At 36.8% G+C, this 16,875-nt stretch overlaps 1 protein-coding gene across 1 annotated transcript; it reads left to right on the forward strand.

Moving 5' to 3' along the window:
* The first annotated feature begins 370 nt into the window (after positions 1-370).
* LOC107806965 (uncharacterized) lies at positions 371-12,438 on the forward strand. The gene is made up of 10 exons (XM_075227929.1): positions 371-536; positions 615-719; positions 7,269-7,330; positions 7,425-7,508; positions 7,616-7,647; positions 7,878-7,959; positions 8,988-9,216; positions 10,502-10,729; positions 10,834-11,126; positions 11,825-12,438. Exons 1-10 carry the CDS (start codon positions 513-515, stop codon positions 12,174-12,176), a joined length of 1,491 nt encoding a protein of 496 aa, XP_075084030.1. The 5' UTR covers positions 371-512; the 3' UTR covers positions 12,177-12,438.
* Positions 12,439-16,875: the final 4,437 nt, after the last annotated feature.

The following is a 16,875-nucleotide window of genomic DNA, read 5'->3' on the forward strand; positions in this document are numbered from 1 at the left end:
CCATCATTACCAATCACCACTAGCTATTACCCTGAACCACCATCATCAACTAAAACTACCACCAACCACCGCCTCTAGTCGGCATTCACCCATTAGCCATCACCACCAATAACTATCATATTTTAAAAAATTATATATTTTATTAATAGAATATTAGATTAATTAGTATTTTATTTGAATTTTATATTTATTAATTTTCAAATAAAAATAAATCTTATACATTCATATGTTAAAAATTTTGTATTCAGATTCAAGTTGTTAATCTTAAAAAAGACAAATGAGGCTCCCGTTAACCAAATGACCGCTAATGGTATAAAAATCATTACATTTTCAGTTTATATATAAACTTTAAAAGCATATTTTAACCACGTATACTATTGGATGAAGTCGCGAAATAACTACATTCACCAACAGGTCCAAATGAAACCTACCAGCTCCAGCTCGGCCTTTTCTTCTTAATAACTAAACCCTTTCTCAACAATCACTGCGATTTCTCTACCAATCTTCCACCCATGGCTTCTAATGGAGCTCCTCTGGTAAGTGCCCAATTTTTCGTATACCCTAATTTAATACCCATACAAATCACTTTCCTAAAATGGGGTTTTTCATAAAAGGGAGATGCAGATACAAAGACAAGTTTAGAGAAGATCAAACGGCAATTGGCTTCTGGTTCTGGCCGGAATTTACTACAGGGCCCACTTCTCAAACGATCTGAGACTGTAAGCCATAATCATTTGTCCTTTTTTTCCCCCTCTTCTAAGTATTGGTAATTTGTCTTAAAAGGTAAATCATTGATAGAGCAAAAGGGATATAGAGGAAATTTGTATTTGGTATCATTTAACCTTTTTTATGTTGTTTAATGTGTGATTTACAAGATTCAGATCATGTGGGTCAATGGCGTAATCTGAATTTTCTTTTAATTCCGATACTGGTTATGAACTGCTCAGTTATGCTGGAACACTAATGCATAACTTAAAAGAGTTTGCCAATTGGACTGTGTTGAGGAAAGATTATAGTGACTAGTGAGCTGATTCCTCGACCACAAAATCAGCCTTTCGTGTAGTTTAATTTTAAAAAGTAAGTCCATGATGGTATTTTGATGAAGATTTTGTAATTGCAAGTTAGGCGTTATTAAATGTGATTAAAAATGTATTCTTTATATTTTTCGGCAAGTGTTTTCTGGAAAGTGTTGCAACATGCTTGATTGCAACACTTTAAGCACCTTTTGTATATCTTCATTAAAGAAATTGTTATTAAGATTTGTTTGTGAGGAGCTATTAGGAAGGTTAAGGTGATACTAGTAAAACATGGATGCTTCCTGGAGAGCAATAACCTCGTACAAGACTAGCTTATGTATTGGAAGTTTGGAACTACGAAGGAATGGAATGAGTTCTCAAGATACATTGGCATTACACTCTGAGAATGGCAAATCTAATCGATGCTACTTAGACGGTGCGAATGGGATTTCAACTATGAAAGATGAGTTCATACATTTATATTTATGACCAGAACAAATAAGGATGCTACTATGGTTGATGTTCTCGTTTGTTTTTGAAAAGATAAATAGTTGATGTCCTTAAAAGAGATAGAAGCCAAGTGTCTTTGGACATGTATAGAAGATCCATTCAAGAGTAGGAATTGGATGATGTGATGAATATGGTGAATGATCTACAATTACAAAAAATTTGGAGAAGAAGATTGTGTTATGAAGGGGATTGTCTATGAAGAGTTTCAAGGGAATCATATTTTGTTCATCTAAATAACAACAATGACTCAAGGCTCATATGAAGATCTATATGGAAGATGAATTCTCCTAAGAAAAAGAAAGTGGCTTTCTTTACTTGGTGTATAGATAGGAACACTATACTCATAATAGACAATTTGATGAGGAGCGGATAGTAGTTAATTGGGTTTGTTTTTGGATAAGGATGTGGACCATCTGCTGCTTCTAGTAGAAATATGATCTCTAATTTATTCCATGTTTGATGTGGAATGGATGTTACATATAAGGATATGACTGTGGAGGAAGCACTGCCTGGTCAGACATTGAGAAAACGAGATGCTAGGAAGATAGAGTTATGGAAATTTGCCTAGATGCACCTTCTAGCTGATTTATAGAAAAAAGAAATAGAAAACTTTTTGAAGCGGTTAAAAGTTTGTCGTAGAGAATTAAGAGCTTTTTCTTTCATTATTTTGTGGGACAACAAGATATCCTATAGTTTTTAGATCATTGGATGAATCTTTTGGAGGTGTCATGTGAACTCACATTATATACTGATTGGTGTGTCCTCAATGAAATTGTTGACTTTTCAACAAAAAACTATCATGCTATAAATATAATATTAGCACATGACATTAAAGAAGTATATACATGCTAAAATTTAGAAAGTCCACCTCTACTTCCTAATGTTTATTTGCTTAAAGTGTGATGAGTTAGTTCCAAAAATCCTAAAAGTTTCTTTTCCCTAAACTAGAATAAAATTATAAAACTTCCGGAAAAATGTTAATTGTTCCCAAGATTTGTGGAGTTTCACTTTTTCTTTTGGTTGTGTAGTATACTTTGTTCTATAGGGGCGATATATATCTCCAAATCATTTTAGTCCTCCATATTGTCTAAAAAGGATTTTCTAATGAAAAGTATAATTGATTGGTGTGTTTGCAATAAATTTTATGCAGAAAAATAAAACTGCGATCACAAACAACTATAAAGAAAAAAAGGATTTTATTGATAAACATTGCGGGTCACAATTGTGTTTATCCCTTGATTCTTCTCTCCGATTTGTTATCCGTAATTCGAGGGCTTAAGCGGCATATATCTCGAACGTATGATGCATGATATGCATCTCCTTGATGTATTTGATGATCAAGAAGCATGTAGCAACACTCCATTTGGATCTTGAATGTTGCTAGAACTTTAAGCAAGACATATTTGACATGCATTTGATCTCTTAATGAATATTCTATGATTTTACTGAAATTTCGGAGATCGTATATTTGATCTCTTTATGCATATTTCGGGAGTTTATGGAATTGCCGAGATCGTCTTTGACGTACATATGTAGCCTTATTTATAGGTATGAATTAGGGTTTGGGTGGAGTAGCCACCAAGTAACCCTAATAGACTCCTAATATTTCAAGAGTCGTCTTGTAGTGTCTTAAATTTAAGTTTATCTTGATCTGTTAAAATTTCAGTGTTTACAAATGCCCCCTACTTCAAGGTTTGTCGAGGTGTAGGCTTGCTGAAACTTGAAGTACCCGACCATCACAATAGATAATTTTGAAACTTGTAGTTTTCGATTTGCAGGAGGAAGAGATGAAGGGTAGAGCTGGTCCCACTGGGCGTGCCAATTTGCTTGCAATAAATTTTATGCAGAAAAATAAAACTGCGATCACAAACAACTATAAAGAAAAAAAGGATTTTATTGATAAACATTGCGGGTCACAATTGTGTTTATCCCTTGATTCTTCTCTCCGATTTGTTATCCGTAATTCGAGGGCTTAAGCGGCATATATCTCGAACGTATGATGCATGATATGCATCTCCTTGATGTATTTGATGATCAAGAAGCATGTAGCAACACTCCATTTGGATCTTGAATGTTGCTAGAACTTTAAGCAAGACATATTTGACATGCATTTGATCTCTTAATGAATATTCTATGATTTTACTGAAATTTCGGAGATCGTATATTTGATCTCTTTATGTATATTTCGGGAGTTTATGGAATTGCCGAGATCGTCTTTGAAGTACATATGTAGCCTTATTTATAGGCATGAATTAGGGTTTGGGTGGAGTAGCCACCAAGTAACCCTAAAAGACTCTTAATATTTCAAGAGTCGTCTTGTAGTGTCTTAAATTTAAGTTTATCTTGATCTGTTAAAATTTCAGTGTTTATAAATGCCCCCCTACTTCAAGGTTTGTCGAGGTATAGGCTTGCTGAAACTTGAAGTACCCGACCATCACAATAGATAATTTTGAAACTTGTAGTTTTCGATTTGCAGGAGGAAGAGATGAAGGGTAGAGCTGGTCCCACTGGGCGTGCCAATTTGTTTGCAATAAATTTTATGCAGAAAAATAAAACTACAATCACAAACAACTATAAAGAAAAAAAGTATTTTATTGATAAACATTGCGGGTCACAATTGTGTTTATCCCTTGATTTCAGTGTTGTGAAGAGCGTGAAGCGAGAAAAAGCGACAACCCCCATTTCACTTAAAGCGAGAAGCGAAACGCTCACTTTTTTGAAGTGAAGCGGAATTTTAAAAAAAAAATTAAAATAAATACTGCATAGACAACACATGTAATTGTAAGCAAATGTTCAATACTTCAATGTGAAAACTAAATAGTAGCATCAATTAAAGCACAAAATGAGCATCCTATTCTTCTACAAGATTGTCAAATTCTTGTATTCCATTATCATTATTATATTGCTCGTCAACTTCTTCAACTTCTTCGCCATTAAAAGAACAACTACATAGCACATAAGAATGACAATAAGAACTAACAATAAAGGATATAAAAATTAGAGGTAAAAAAAAAAAAAACTGGGCAGAGGAGAAAAAAAAAAATGGACAGTAAACTGGGCAATTTTTTCTTTCACTGTTAAAAATTGGCATCGATTCTGAGAAAGAACCGAAGGTAAAAAAAAATATTTCACCAGCATTTCGCTGCTTTTTGGACGTTTAAACAGTGAAAGAAAAAGAAAAAGAAGAAGAAGAAGGAGAAGAAGAAGGAGGAGAAAAATTAGAACATACCTATTGTTTGAACTTGAAGTTGATGCTTTCAGTCGATGAAGAAGAAGAAGTGGACCAGTGTCTTTAAAACCCTAGTCTCATTGCATTTGTTCGTTTAATGAAGGACCAGACCTCGTTTTTAATAAAATAGGGCTGGATCTGTTTTAAAACACAGAAGCGGTCGCTTCTTCGCATCGCATCGCTTTCCCGCTTCTCGCTTTTTAGTGGGAAGCGGTCGCTTTTCTACACCTGAGTCGCTTCAGCAGGGTGAAGCGTGCAGCTTCTCGCTTAAAGCGAGGAAGCGTGCGCTTTTTTAAACACTGCTTGATTCTTCTCTCCGATTTTTTATCCGTAATTCGAGGGCTTAAGTGGCATATTTCTCGAACGTAGGATGCATGATATGCATCTCCTTGATGTATTTGATGATCAAGAAGTATGTAGCAACACTCCATTTGGATCTTGAATGTTGCGAGAACTTTAAGCAAAACATATTTGACATGCCTTTGATCTCTTAATGAATATTCCATGATTTTACTGAAATTTCGGAGATCGTATATTTGATCTCTTTATGCACATTTCGGGAGTTTATGGAATTGCCGAGATCGTCTTTGAAGTACATATATAGCCTTATTTATAGGCATGAATTAGGGTTTGGGTGGAGTAGCCACCAAGTAACCCTAATAGACTCCTAATATTTCAAGAGTTGTCTTGTAGTGTCTTAAATTTAAGTTTATCTTGATCTGTTAAAATTTCAGTGTTTACATGGTGCATAACAATAAAAAAAGTATAATTGTTTGTTGTAATGGGAATACCTTTGCATAGAAGCTGTATTGCAAAGTAGAGAATCTTCTTTATCAAAAAATAGGATGAAGAATCTTCCAAAGACGTGGTTCTCATGATTTACTTATTCAATTCTCTCATATAACAGAACTTTTCAACCAAAAAAAAAGAAAAGGAAGAAGAAAAGGAAAAAAGTCCATAAAACAGAAGGAAGCTTTCAAACAGCGTCCTTCTGAACATTTTTGGTGGCTCCATACCTTATCAAAACATTATTTGTGGCTCCGTATTTTATGCTACTTCTGAACATATTGCCAGTTGACGTCTTATTGACCTCAACTTTAGGTTAGAAGCTGAGTTTAAGGAACAAAATCTTTTCCCTTCTAGCTTCAGTACGTGTTGCACATCAAAACCTGTGTTGGTAAACTAGAGGGATCGTGGTCCATCACTTTTAACTAGCACCTAATAATTTTTTTGAAAGTTCTCTTATAATTTTTTTCCTTTTGAGGTGTTATCTACCTGCAGAACTAAATAAATTATTCTGCATGTTGCACATCAAAATCTGCAATGGAAAACTGGACAGAGGTGGATCTAGAATTTTAATTTGATAGGTTCAACCGTTAGATTTTATCACTGAACTCATCATACTTAAATTATTGGTTCAAAATGTAACATTTTTTAATTTTAGTGATTTTTTACATATGTATCTGTACTCTGTGTAAATACTGGGATCAGTTGAACCCGTTGTTTACGTGCTCCATCTACAATTGAAACTGGAGGGATCTGAATCCATTTCTTCTAATTAGCACCTAGCACCTAATAATTTTGCTGGAAGTTCTCATATTTTTCTTCTTCTTTAGAGATGTTATCTATGTAGCAAACTAATTAAATTTTTCTACACGATTGATACGGTCAGTTTGGTTTAGGTTTTTGGCAGATTTTCTACGACCAAAACCATAGATCCGAGTCACTGCGAAAACTATGAGTTCGATATAAGTAGGATCTTATAGGATGCTTAAGGTTGTTCTAAAAGCTTTTTGCTTACCCCTTTAGAAGATGTTTGCTAAAATATAAATTTAGCTGAATATAGGCGACGTCAAACTTTCAGATGCTGTTTTGGTGTTAGGTATTGGCTTCTGCTTCCTTGCTGGTTTTCTAAAGTTGTTCACTGGGTAGTGCATTCTCTAGAGCTCTATCCAGAAGACTGCATTTCACTTACTGAGGAGATAATGTAAATCATGCGGCAATCGGCATCCAGCTCAGCTATAACTAAGTCAAGTCATTGTTATCTCGTTATTCATCTGTTGCTTGATGAGGCCTTTCCAGTATGTGTTTGGACACAATTTGAGTTGTAGTTGGAAACAATATATTTGAGGTTCCAGTTGCTAATTAAGTTTGTGGCAGTTGAAGTTGAAGCTGTGTTTGGATAGCTATAATTATTTAAGGAAAAGATTTCTTGAAAGTTGAAGATTTGTGTGTAGAGTTGAAACAAGTTATTTGAAGTTGAAATCACTATTGCGATTTGAAATAATTATTTCAAGTTGAAGTCAAATTCTTTCCCAAAACTTGTGAAACAAACTTGGACTTGCGAATAAAGTAAGATCATTTGTTGGTGAAGTCGTTAATATATGGGTTCTTTGTCTACTAGATGGACATTGAATTTGTCATTCTATATTATTTAGTTTCAATCATTTGTTGAAAGTTTTTGAAACTTCCTGATTTGCCAATTGACAAAACCTTTTGGGCTTGTTGAACAGCTGAGGAAGTGGAACGAGAGATGGGTGATATTGGATCCAACAACTGGAAAAATGGAATACAAGTAGATTTTGTTGGACTAGACATTTTCTTATAGTTTCAAATTCTCTATCCAATGTTAGTTTCCTTGTTCAAGTTTTCTTTCATTTGGTTTCTAGGGCCAGGAGGAATGAGCCAACAATCAAGGGTACCATATTATTCGATGCCAATAGCACAATAGCATTATCTCCTGTAAACTTCCAGTAAGCTTATAAGATAATTTTTGGGATGAGTAAAAGTTTGTTTTTTCAAGACCAGATTCCTTCACTCTTCCTGATGACTAATCTTGTTCCCTGTCTCTCGGTTTCAGTGGACTGCCAAAATATGATAGCTGCTGTTTCTGTATCCAACTTTGTTTCCTAAGATTCTTGTCCTATTTTCCCTGCTGGCCCCAGGATGAATTGAGACGGTATTTTGTAAATATGTAATTATCTTGAATATATTAACTATTTCTTTATTTTCCGATCGCCTGGAACCCCCTCCTTCCCCCGGCATATAAATGGGAAATTCCAAGTCGTTGCATCCGTTTGGAAACTTTTTGTGTTGCTTCTTTGATTCTTAACTGTACTCAGATATTGGCACTCCACAGAAGAAGGACTACTTCCTATGTGCAGAAACCCCCGGTGCAGCTAAGGCTTGGGTATCTACCTTGCAGTAAGTTGTCAATGCTTCCATTTCTTTAATGCTTTGGAGACTACGGGTGTGTTTGTTGTGAAGGAAAATGTTTTCCATGAAAATGTTTTCATTGAAAATGAGTGGTTTTATCACTTATTTTCCCTTGTTTGGTTGGTGAGTGAAAAACTTTTTCTGGAAAATATTTTCTAGTGTTTGGTTAGAGAGTAGAAAATATTTTTCTATGCTACTCTCCTCACCCCCCTTCCTCCAAGTCCCCATGTATCCTTGCTCCCCCCTCCCCCCAATACCCAACGTTTTTAGGACTCTATTTTTTTCGAGAATTTAATTATTCTTCTAAAAAATCACACAAACCAAAAACAACTAATGTGCTGCTTTATTTTTTTACGCAAAAATAACGTTAAAATTTGTGTTCCATAACTAAAAAGAAAATACTCTTTTTTTGGTTGAAAAAGAAAGTACTCTTTCTACAACATGAAAATAAAGTACTCATTTTATTGAAATGAAAAAAAATACATTTTCTAAATCATGAAAAGAAAATACTTTTTTTTTGTTGAAATGAAAGAAAATACATTTTATACATCATGAAAGAAAATACTTTTTTTGTTGAAATGAAAGAAAATACTTTTTATTACATTATTTTATTGAAATGAAAGAAAATACTTTTTCTACATCATGAAAAGAAAGTAAATTTTTTGTTAAAATAAAAAAAAAATACTTTTTTATATCATGAAAAGAAAATACTCATTTGTTGAAATGAAAAAAAAAATCTATCTAGACAGACTGACTTAATGATGTGTTCCCCCAGGCATTCCATTTCACATATGCCAGTCTTTTTGTTTGATATTACTTATCTGCTGATCTGCATATTGAATCACATTGAAGATTTCTATGGAAGAGCTTTGATGTTATTAAATTTCACAAGGCATATTTTCTCCTTTTTTCTGCGTTCTCTAAGATTTTTTACGAGATGTGGGAGATGTTATTCTTAATATGTCAACATTCACTCTCATTGTTCCTTTCTTTCCTCTTCCAATATGTACAACCAGTGCAACACAGCTTGTCTTAAAGGCTCACAAAGAGGCTGTGAACTCGTTAAGTGGAAATGGGTCGACAAAATTGGGAACAGTGGCCACTGTAGTTGCCGCAGCTAATTCAACTGCTCTTGAAGCTTCCAAGGAAGTTGAAGCAGCAATGCAGATTGCAATGAGAACTGCTTTAGGAGCAATGATGAACAGGACACCTGATGGTCCAATGGATGACCTGACAATAATGAAGGTAAGGAAGTGTGCAATTTCCCCTTTTTTCCCTTTTATCATTAATGTCAGTTTAGAAGTACAAACAGAGGAAAGAATGAAACGCATGCGTTAATAACGTGGAAATGACAGTCTCCTTCAAATCTTAAATTTCTGCTATGTTGTCATAGATGATGTTCTGTTTAGGGTCTTGGTGAAAAGCTGGGTGCATATTAGCTGTTTTCAAGGCAGAACATACTTTACAAGGGTTTGGATGTGATTCTGCATCTTTCTTATGTTTAGGGGTCAGCTTTGAAACCTTCAGGCTGCATATAGAACCTTGCTGCAGTTGTCTGCCACCTGCATGTTTGTTAAGCCGATCGGAAATGGGCGATGTCTTCCTGGTGCTTTCTCTCAGGGTCGTGAGGAGTTTTGTTGAAACTCTAGTCAAGACTCTCTCACCACTTTTCTTGTACACTTAAATTTTTACTTTGGGGAGAGGAGGGGCAGGGGAGGAGTTGCTTATGTAGTGGAGAGAACTTGTTGTGTTGAGCAATTGGGATAATAAGGGGCTGATCTGACGGAAAATGAAGTTTGAACAAATTACAGCCCACTTATTTTCTTTTTCCTGACGGGTATTATAGAACAGCCTACTCGACTTTTCAAATTACTTACTGGAAAGTAGGATAAAATTGGAATTTGGATTCAATAGCCTCAGTGGGCATTTTTATACCAAAATCATTCATCTTCCTTTTGTTACCGACAAGCTAAAATAATTGCATTGACAACTGAAGGTTACGCTGAACTGGATTAGGGCTTGAATGCACCACAATCATCTAATTTGTTGGCTTACTCATTCTGTGATTGTGACATCATATTATTGAATGTTTAGAGACTTGGTCTTCTTCTGAGATTTGATAAGATTGCATTATTGCCTAGTTTTTGGCTCACATCGAGACTTCTTCATGCGCTATAAACTCTATGTGAACCTGCAATCTCAAATATAGAGGACTTGAAACTCAATAAAGTGACGAGTTGGAGACTCTTGGTGGAATGCTAAGCAAAAATCCTGTTTCAATTCTTGAAGCGGTTCTGTCTTAACAATTCAGATAATACAAGGATTTTCTAGAAGAGATAGGAGGAATGTAGCTGCCTTGTTGGCGGCAGTTGATGGTCTTTTGTAATTTGTACCATCGTGGCAACTTTTTAATAAAATCTTACCTTATAAAAAAAAACGATTTGGATAATTCATATTCACAATTATTGAACAACAAACTGAATTAACAGATTTACGAAGGCATTGCTTAATTTACTGTATTATACTGCAGGAGACACTGAGAGTTAAGGATGAAGAGTTGCAAAATCTGGCCAGGGAAGTACGTGCAAGGGACTCGACAATAAAAGAGTTAGCAGATAAACTATCTGAAACTGCTGAAGCCGCAGAGGCTGCAGCATCTGCAGCTCAAACTATGAATGAGCAACGGAAAATTGCTTGTGCTGAGGTTGTGCGCTTAAAGGGAGATTCAGAAAAGCAATTGGAATCTTCAAAGTCCAAGGTACTAATACTATGTCAGCACCTGCTGTTTTAACATGTATATCATTGGCTATCAGCTAGTACATTCTATTCTCTGAGTCATGTTCTTGAATGTTATGTTTATAGCTGAGGGAGTTCGAAGAGAAGTTTATGACCCTGAGCAAGGAAATGGATCAACTGATAAAGCAGAGAGACTCGGCTATTCAAGAAGCACATTTATGGCGTTCCGAGCTTGCAAAAGCTAGAGAACAGGCAGTAATATTGGAAGGGGCAGCTGTTCGGGCAGAAGAAAGGGTCAGAGTAACAGAGGCTGATGCAGAGGCTAGAATAAAAGAAGCTGCACAAAGAGAGGCTGCTAGTGCAAAGGAGAAGCAAGAACTGCTGGCATATGTGAATATGTTGCAAGCACAATTAACAAGGTTTACTATTTTATCTTTGTCGGAGATTTTCTTTCTTGCCATTCACTGGTTTCTTTGAACACATTACATGTGATTTGATCCATTTGAAATTTAGGTAGCCTTTGAGCTGGAAGAAGGTGTTTCTTTTTGTCTTGGGTTGGGGTTTTGTGGGGGGGGGGGGGGGCATGTCATTCAAACACTAATTTTTTGAGGAAGAGTACCTTTCTCTTAATAAGTATTTTTTGGAGGAAGAGTACCTTTAGCACACTAGTTCTTTAGCTTGTCTTTAGGAGCTTATAGAGTTTAAGTACATACACATCATCGGCATAAAAGTGAAAGCAGCTGAAAGAGTAACTATGATTGGCTGTAACCAATCGAGGATGAATTGTTTAGCACACAAGTTTCTGTAAGATCTTCGTCACAAACGCAAGTGACCATTTTATTTTATTTGATATCTCTGTAAGTTCTCACGTTGACATGGTGGAAATCATGAGTATGGTCCTTATTATTCCTGAGCAATTGTGTCTGGTTGGATTTGCTCTCACACTTAAATTCAGTGAGTGGTTAAGCATTTGGGAGAGTGGGTGTTTCAAATGTACGGTTTTATTAGTCAACTCTGCTTCATTCTCAGCTGTATTGTTTGAAATGATTGATGTTGTTTTTCTTCTTATTTGGCTTAGAGATTATAATTATTCGAACATTGGTTTTCTTCTTGACAGGCAGCAGGTAGATATGAATCAAGTGTTTGAGAAGACAGAGTCTTGCTCAAGTAGTATTAATAACTTACCACAAACCAAGCATGTGGATTTATCAGAAGAGAATGTGGACAAAGCATGTTTAAGCGTTTCTAGGGCCATCGATCCAGAGAATGTAGTTGATCTAGCAGTAGATCAAACGAACCATCAGTCCGTCGGACATGGTGAATGGAGTGATATTCAACCAACGGAGTCGAGAATAGCTGATGTAAGAGAGGTAGCATCCGAAACAGAAAGGAACAGCTTAGACATACCCGTAGTCACTTCACCTTTAAACACTCATCAGGATCAAGGGCACAACTCTCATCTGCCTTAGCTTTTTATTGCTGTAAGGAGTTCATCCCCTTACGTTATATAGAATCATATAACCACAAGTTCAGATGTGCCCAAGCAAATGCAGCTTTTTGTTGGTCTTTTAAGACCTTATTGAGTCCTATACATAAATTATTGCCTGCCAGTGTGTTAATCTTTGTGCATATTATCTCTCTATTTTCCTAACTTTTTTGTTCTTTAAGGATGAGGTAGAACCTTTTGTGATGTTTGAAGAATCTAAATAAAACGTCAGTTGATTGTGGATATTCATGCTAATGTTTGTATCAACTCTCTATACTTATGTGGAGAGTCTGGTGCACGATTATGTTCCCAAACGTTTGCATCTTATACTGTGTTAAAGAAGGTTTGAGTCAAAACTTCATCTTAAAGCCTAGTGTTGTAGAGAGATGCAAATGAAGAGAAACAACAAATATATAACTTGTTGAAAAAAATTTCTGTTCTTTTCTAGTAAAGTAAAAAAATATATTTAAGGACTGTTATATGGTCAAGCAAAGTACTTAATTTGATTTCCTGCTCGACGACAGCTCTGTTTTCCTTATGAGCTCGAGTTCTATGTATTCACAGTATTTAAAACGTTTCAGCACACCTTAAAAGATAATTACAAATTGTCTTTCTATTGAGCAGTAGTTGATATGTATATCAAATTTGAAAGTTTCTAATAAATTATAGTAGTGTGCAAAATATGGGTTGCTCTGATGGTAAGCAACCTCCACTTCCAACGTTGTTATTGTTGCACAAAATAGTGAGTCTGGTTCTACTTCCACAAAATAGGGGTAAGGTCTGCGTACACACTACCCTCCCCAGACCCCACTAGTGGGATTATACTGGGTTGTTGTTATTGTTGTTGCACAAAATAGTGAGTCTGGTTCTTCGTGTCCACATCTTTTATTTTATTTGTGCCTAGGTTAGCAACTTAGCATAGTGCGCTATGCAGGGCCAAACAACATTTCGCCAAGGTTTCAGTTTTCTTTTTACGGCCCTTAGCTTACCGGACGCTAATGGATAAGCAATCCTACAACTTAACGATGACCTGCGTTCCTTTTACTTTTAAAGAACTTGTCCACATTTATCTTTTCTTGGACTACTTCGACAATGCATTAATTTTCTTTTGCATTTTCTCTACCAATTTCAATTTTAACATGTTACAGGGCGTCCAAAGTATCAATATATACAGTAATCACAAATAACCAAGAGATCAAGTTAAGCTATTTGTATTTCTTGTCTGATTTTAAGCCTTTTAATTTCATAGAACTTCCAACTTTGACTCAGTTTAAGCTTACAGGTAAATTCCATTGTCTTATTTCATCTAAATGCTGAATAAAATAATTTTGCATTTTAAGACCCGAGATTCTTACCCCTCATCTCACCAACCAAAGGACCTCTAATTGTACACGCAATGATTGAAAACACTATTCTAGTGAGGAAAAAGAGCGCAAGAAACTAAATGTCATGTAAACAGGGATAACTCGTGCTCCCTCCGTTCACTTTTACTTGTCAAGTATTTTAAAAATAGATTTTTATTTTTACTTATCACTTTTAACATATCAAGATAAGACAATTTTTTTTCCTGTTATACTCACAATATTAATTACTCATTTCAAATTATTTTCTTAAATCCATTAAAAATATGCATCAATTAATAGAGATATCATGATAAATTATACACTTTATTTTTTTTTTTAAGGAGCGTGTAAAGTCCATATGGTACAAGTAAAAGTGAAAGCTGGGAGTATTACGTGTGATGACTGAAATCCTTGGCTAACAGCCATTTGACCTAGTTTGACCAACTATAATGCATAAAATATATTTTTTAAATGTTGGTCCATCCTTTTAAACAGCCCGTGGCAGACCTTTTCTTCTCTACCTTCTCTTTATTTTTTCTCTTCTCCGAATCTTTCTTACAAGTTTTTCATGTTGACGGTGTATACGGATAAAATCAGAGATAATGCATACCCTGAAATCCCGATGAAGAAAATGGAAGGAGGGCACGGACGCACGAGGTTGAAATCGAGGTTGAGAGCCTTTCGTATCGAGATCCATGAAAGGTGAACGGTGTGTTCATCATCGGACGTGATAAAGCAATCCTCCCCGGACCCAAAACGAATTCTAAGACCTCGAAAAATGTGGTAAACAGTTATGCACGGCGAATAGAGAGCCATATGTACCTTATCGGATATCACAACGCGGATCTCGCTCGATGATGGTTACGGATCATTAATTAACGAGAAAGGAAGTATTTTACTTTTTTAGACTTATACTATGAATGAAACTCTCCTACTATATAAAAAAAAAAATTTCCTTGATGAGAAACATTGTAGCATGCGAATCAAGGCAATACAAATTCACTTTCTGCTTTCTAGCTACTGCAAAAGTTCTTATTTAACTGTTCTGTTCTTCATTCACAATTGGGCTTGAACCAAGGGTCTGATCGAGGGAAAAATTAATGTTCAAACTAGGATCGGGCTAGGCCATAACATTACAATTGGTTTGATCGTTTATTTTATCTTTAACTCGTTTGACTAATATTCTTGATTATTTGTGTCGAATTAATCCACGTATCCTTAAAATCACGTACAAATTTAATTATTATCCGATTTAAGGGTAAACAATTTGGCACCCACCGCGGGACTAAGAATAATAGTGGTGATTTGATACAAATCTCCATAACACACCTTATTTACGCTTGTTCTTTAAAGTCTTGATTTCAGGTCAGCTTAAAAATGTCGAATTCTCAGTCTGCCCACTTGAACGTTGACGCTGAGTCTGGCCATCAAGGTAAAAATAATAATTCAGTGCCTAACAACGAGGTACCTCGTGCTGATCCTAGCGGTGTCCCAGTTGCCAATCCGGTTGATGCTAACTCATAAGTGGCCATCGACGTCAATTTGCCAATTGATCCCAAAAATAGCATTCGCGGGAGACCCCGACCAATAGCTCGAGAAGCACCCGATCGCTAAGGTGATGGGGGTAAGCCTACGGTTAATCTTCGAATTATTGTAGGCTCAACAAGCGGCGATAGCGCAGCTATAGAATCAAAGCCACGCCCCCAGCAGGGTTGAGCCCGAACAATCCCGAAAAAACACCCGAAGAAACGAACAGATCACCGAGAGACCGGGTGAAGTTGAGCCCAGGGTCAATCCCGAGATAATGAGAATGCTTGAAGCATTAACGAAGCGGGTAGAGTCAGGCAATAAGAAAATTGAGACCAATGACAAGAAGGTGGAAACATACACTTCTAGGGTCGATAAAATTCTAGGAGCACCCCCGATATTGAAAGGTCCGGATTCCAAGAAATATATCCAGAAACCCTTTCCCCCGAGCGCGGCACCGAATTCGATCCCAAAGAGGTTTCGTATGCCCAATATCCCCAAATATAATGGAACCACAGATCCGAATGAGCATGTGACCTCCTATACATGCGCAATCAAAGGAAACGACTTGGAAGATGCTGAAATCGAGTCGGTGTTACTGAATAAGTTTGGGGAGACTTTGTCCAAAAGAGCGATGATATGGTATCACAACTTACCCCCAAATTCCATTGACTCATTTTCTATGCTTCTAGATGCTTTCGTGAAGGCCCATGCCGGGGCCATTAAGGTCGATACTAGAAAGTCGGACCTTTTCAAGGTTAAACAAAGAGACGACGAGATGCTTAGGGAATTCGTGTCAAGGTTCCATATGGAACAAATGAACCTGCCTCCGGTTGCAGATGATTAGGCCGTTCAGGCATTCAGTCAAGGGCTTAACCCCCGAAGCTCCTTGGTGTCTCAGCAGCTAAAACAAAATTTGGTAGAGTACCCGGCGGTGACTTGGGCCGACGTTCACAATAGATACCAGTCAAAGATCAAGGTTGATGACGACCAACTCGGAGCCCCTTCTAGGTCTGTTTATCCCATCAGGTCCGGTGATAGGTCTAAGAGAGCCATCGATCATGAGCCAAGACTGGTCTGAGATCGGTATCAACCATATAGAGTGGACCGAAGGGGAAATGGATCAGAGCATCACCCCTCAAGGAACGAAAATAGAGGTGATCGAGGGCCAGTAGCCGAAGTGTGATGAGAAAAAATGGTTTCGATAGGCCGCTCGGGAGTAGGGAAGCACCGAGATTATGAGAGTATAACTTCAACGTTGATGCTGCCAGCATCGTGTCAGCCATCGGGCGCATCAAAGAGACCAAGTAACCTCGACCATTACAGTCCGACCCTACCCAAAGAAATCTTAACGTAATATGTAAGTATCACGACACTCATGGTCACATGACTGAGGATTGTCGACAGCTAAGAGAAGAAGTTGTCCGGTTATTCAACAATGGGCACCTCCGAGAGTTTCTGAGTGATCGAGCCAAAAATCACTTCAGGAACAGGGATGCCAACAAACTGATCGAACAAGAGGAACCTCAACACGGCATCAACATGTCATCGGAGGGGTCGATGTCCCCCAAGGACCAATGATAAAGCACACTAAACTGTCTATCACGAGGGAAAAATGCACTCGAGATTATATCCCGCAGAGAACCATTTCGTTCAGCGACGAGGATGACGAGGGCATCGTTCAACCTCACAATGATATAGTGGTAATATCCGTACTTATTAATAAATATCGAGTTAAACGTGTGTTGATTGATCCAGGTAGATCAGCCAACATTATCAGATCAAGAGTTGTAGAGGAATTGGGTTTACAAG

Source organism: Nicotiana tabacum, chromosome 13 (genome assembly GCF_000715075.1).
Source record: "Nicotiana tabacum cultivar K326 chromosome 13, ASM71507v2, whole genome shotgun sequence".
Taxonomy (NCBI): Eukaryota; Viridiplantae; Streptophyta; class Magnoliopsida; order Solanales; family Solanaceae; genus Nicotiana; species Nicotiana tabacum.

Bases quoted from the DNA above. Each gene is read 5' to 3' on its own strand.
- LOC107806965 (XM_075227929.1), top strand. From the start codon at position 513: ATGGCTTCTAATGGAGCTCCTCTG. The intron at 720-7,268 runs GTAAGCCATAAT...CTTGTTGAACAG, and splicing joins TTCTCAAACGATCTGAGACT to CTGAGGAAGTGGAACGAGAG. The intron at 7,509-7,615 runs GTAAGCTTATAA...TCTCGGTTTCAG, and splicing joins TTATCTCCTGTAAACTTCCA to TGGACTGCCAAAATATGATA.